Genomic DNA, 3,798 nt, shown 5'->3' with positions numbered 1-3,798 from the left:
GAAAACAAAAGGGAACAGAGCGCCACCTCCGTGTGTAAAATCGTTTATTACAATAAATAAAACAAGGGATAAAAGTACTCACAAACAAACGTTTTCATCAGGCTTTACCAACAAACGAGAGGCCACACTGTCTGTTGACCCAACATGGTATCCCCCCGACTATGTAACACGGTAGTATCCGGTCACATCACCGTCCACCGACCGCAGTCAGCCAAGATTGACGCGTTTCAGGGGCTGAGGAAGGGGGCTTGCTTGTTAAAGGGGGTTTGTTGTTAAAGCCTGATGAAAACGTTTGTTTGTGAGTACTTTTATCCCTTGTTTTATTTATTGTAATAAACGATTTTACACACGGAGGTGGCGCTCTGTTCCCTTTTGTTTTAACAGTAAGAAAAGATTAAGTCGGTTTGACAAGGACTCGAACTAGCACAACGGCCACTTTTTTCACAGGTTTGCCATTGGGAAAAATCCAAATGACATTGCAGTCACTTATCTGACCATCTTCTACTTGCTCAATGAAAACAAATGTCACCCAGAATATCCAATGTCATTGTTGAGTCCTGGGGATTAATTTGGTGAAAAAATATTTTTATATAGTTTTAGGAAATATTTATTTTTATTTTGTATTTTTTCATATTTTGATTGTACTCTATTTTTCTTCATGGGGTGTTTTGGACCTGGTCTTCCATGTAGCTGTAAAGCAGCAGATCACTTCTAATAGTGCAATTAGCCTGCAATAGATCCCTATAGCAGGGAAATTTTGCTGCAGGGACTCTGGACAGAGTAGTAACAGCTCTGTCCTCGCCTCCATACTCAGAGGAAGTGCAGTGACATCACTACACTCCAATGGTAAACAGAATGCGGAAGAATTCTGTTTTATATTTGCATCTACATTCTGTGAAAGCATCAGAAGCTTGAAATGATCAGCTTCTAGGCTTAACGCTGGACCCCAGCTGTGAGAGACAGCTGACGTTTTCAGCCTACATGCCAGCATGGGCTCCCGGATGCCTCTGAAACCACCCACTGTTTTGAGATGTTACATAGTTACATAGTATTTGAGGTTGAATAAAGACATTAGTCCATCAAGTCCAACCTATAGGATCTTTGCTGGGACAAAATATCCATTATCCCAACGCTGTTTTAAAATGGTGGCTGGCACTCAAGAAGATGAGTGACAGACCAGCAGGAGGTGTAAAAGGTTTATTTTATAGCAGGCAGAGTAAGCATGCTGTACTACTTTTGCCATGCTCCATCACTGCCAGAGCCTTAAACTCCTGTGTATGTTTTGTTACCCTGAGAAACTTAAACTTAGAAAGGGCTAAAAACGTTTCCCCTCTCACCTCCACATGACAATCGTCAGGACTGATAATTAGCCAATGGGCAGTGCCACGTTTCTCTATGCCTAGAAGTACCGGGTGGTTTTTGAGGCTCTTGCAGTGGGGAGCATAGTTAAGATAAATATATCATATTTGCTATGCCTGGTATAAATTATTATTTTGCCTACTATGAATTTCCTGCTTGTAAAGAATTATAGTTACAACTTTTTCTGTTTTTTGTGTAGGCTCAAAACCGGTTTAAAGTTCCACTGGGGACAAAATTCTATCGAGTGAAAGCAGTGCCATGGAATAAGAAAGTCTAACTGCCCTCTACCACTACTGTCAAGTTTTTCTTCTGGCTTCCTGGACAGTACTCAGCCCAAACACCTGGCCACCTTTTTCTACTAAGATCAGAGTAGCAGTCCTCACTGGTGTTATATAATTTTTCTAAGGGTTATGTTGTAGAAATGTACATTTCATCTGAGGATTCTGCATATTTGTCCCATTTTTTTCACCAAAAGTACTTAGAAATGTGGACCAAGGGAAATTCATTTTTTTTCCAAGCAACATATGATAATGCATCATGTTTTTACCATACTTTTCTGCCTGTTCAATATAAATTAGCTTGTACCTAGATGTTAAATGTTAGTTACCATTATTACCAGCATTTGTCTCTAAAGTGAAACACATTTATTCGCACTATCGGCACTCTTCAACACAACCATAATAATCTGTACAAATTTGGCAACAGAGGAGAGTGTATTATGGCATGCAGATAATCACCATTTTCTTTAATATAAGTTTGCCTCCATAAAGAAGTAAGATATCTATAGGCCTATGTCTCTTTACTTAAATATGGCTTGTTAATATGAAAAAGGAAAAAAAATGCAGATAAAAAAATAATTTTACTGGCTGGTCGCAGCTTTTCAATGCACTTTTGATTAAATGATTTATTTATGGGCTGTTCTGAAGGAAAGAATGTATACAGCACTAAATGGTATAAATGCTGAAACAAAACCCAGCCATAGAGAAACCTTTTATTATGTTCAGTAAATTCTGTTGATACAACTGTATTTTATTGATTGAGTTTCAGACAAAAGAACTTCATTGTACATTAACCATACTTAAGTAACAAAATATTGTATTGCAAAAACATGTAGAGTTTTAAAACAATAAAGATTTAAAACTGTAAATGTTTGAAAATCTGTCTTTTAAAGATGCATTCTGTAAATATAATTAAAAAAAACACATTATTGTGCATAATTTTATTCATGCATCTAAGTTATGTGAAATGTTATGCTCTAGTAATGTTTTCCAATAAAACGAGGGAAAAGTGTGTGCTTTTTGGTTTGCTGTTTGCAAGTGTATATAGCAGTCCTGGGAATTTTATCATTCTAATAATTTTTTTTACAAATGGCCTTTATAAGAAAGTCAGGTTTTGCTTGGTGGCATCTGTTTTGAAGTGGATTCTGCACGTTGACTGGGTTTATTTTTCACTAAATGATGACTGTCTGTTTTGCCTCGTGGAAGCCAATCACATTCAGCCTCAAGTTTGAAATTGCTTGACTTTAATTTAGCAGACCACAGCTGGCAGGGAAAGCTAAAAGTAGTGCTATGTAACGCAGAAAGCCACAACTTCCCACTTTAACATAACACAGACACTTGCTTCAAAGACTTTGATAAAATTGTGAAGCTCTGAGTAGAGAACTTCTTTCAGCTGCTCCACCCACCATACCCATTGCACTCCAGGAACGTACTTGTTTCTCTCACATCCAATATGCTGCTTCTTTTGTCCCTGCTTTCCTCACTAACCTCTGATATCTGTAACTTAACACAATGCATCAAACATTGGAAGCAAATTTAAGACTGATACATTTTAGAGAAATAAATAATGGAATATACATGCCTAATAATTTGTATATATTTGGCAAAAGAGAGCGTGTAACAGCGTGCAGATAATAACCCTTTTCTTTAATATGATTGCCTCCATAAATTCATCAGATATTTATAGGCCTTTGTCACTTTACCTAAATAAGAGTGTTTAGATAACATAACTGCAAACATTTTTTTTTCTGTAGCTCTAAATGAGACTTCTATACCTGCCAACAGGTAGTCTGGGCCACTCTTCTTGAGTAAACTGCTCCAGCTGTCTCAGGTTCAAAGTGTGCCTTCTCCAAACTGCATGTTTCAGCTCTATCTATAAATGCTCGATAGGATTCAGATCAGGATTCATAGAAGGCCACTTCAGAGAAGACATGTTTTGTTCCTAACCATTTGTGGATATTTTTAACAGTTTTAAAAAACAGGTCATTATCCTGTTGGATGATCTATGGCCTGTGACTGAGACAGAGCTTTCTGACACTGTGCAGCATGTTTCACTCCAGAATTCCTTAGTAGTTGAGATTTCATTGTTTCCTGTACAGACACAAGGCACCCCATGACAAATTCAACAAAGCTGCCCCAAAACATAACTGAGCCTCCTCTA

General features: G+C 37.6%; 1 protein-coding gene across 2 annotated transcripts in view; it reads left to right on the top strand.

Annotated features, from left to right (window-relative positions):
• Positions 1–2,638, top strand: part of RB1CC1 (RB1 inducible coiled-coil 1) — a 117,765-nt gene extending 115,127 nt beyond the window's left edge. For both annotated transcript variants that reach the window (XM_018570679.1, XM_018570678.1), the window contains exon 23: positions 1,559–2,638. In XM_018570679.1, coding sequence (XP_018426181.1) covers positions 1,559–1,636 — 78 coding nt within the window. In that variant the 3' untranslated portion in view covers positions 1,637–2,638. The remainder of the gene's footprint in view (positions 1–1,558) is intronic.
• Positions 2,639–3,798: the final 1,160 nt, after the last annotated feature.

This window comes from Nanorana parkeri, unplaced genomic scaffold (assembly GCF_000935625.1).
Source record: "Nanorana parkeri isolate BGI_ZX_2015 unplaced genomic scaffold, ASM93562v1 scaffold1571, whole genome shotgun sequence".
Classification (NCBI taxonomy): domain Eukaryota; kingdom Metazoa; phylum Chordata; class Amphibia; order Anura; family Dicroglossidae; genus Nanorana; species Nanorana parkeri.
Note: the sequence above shows the minus strand (reverse complement) of the source record. Positions and strands in the feature narration are given on the sequence as shown.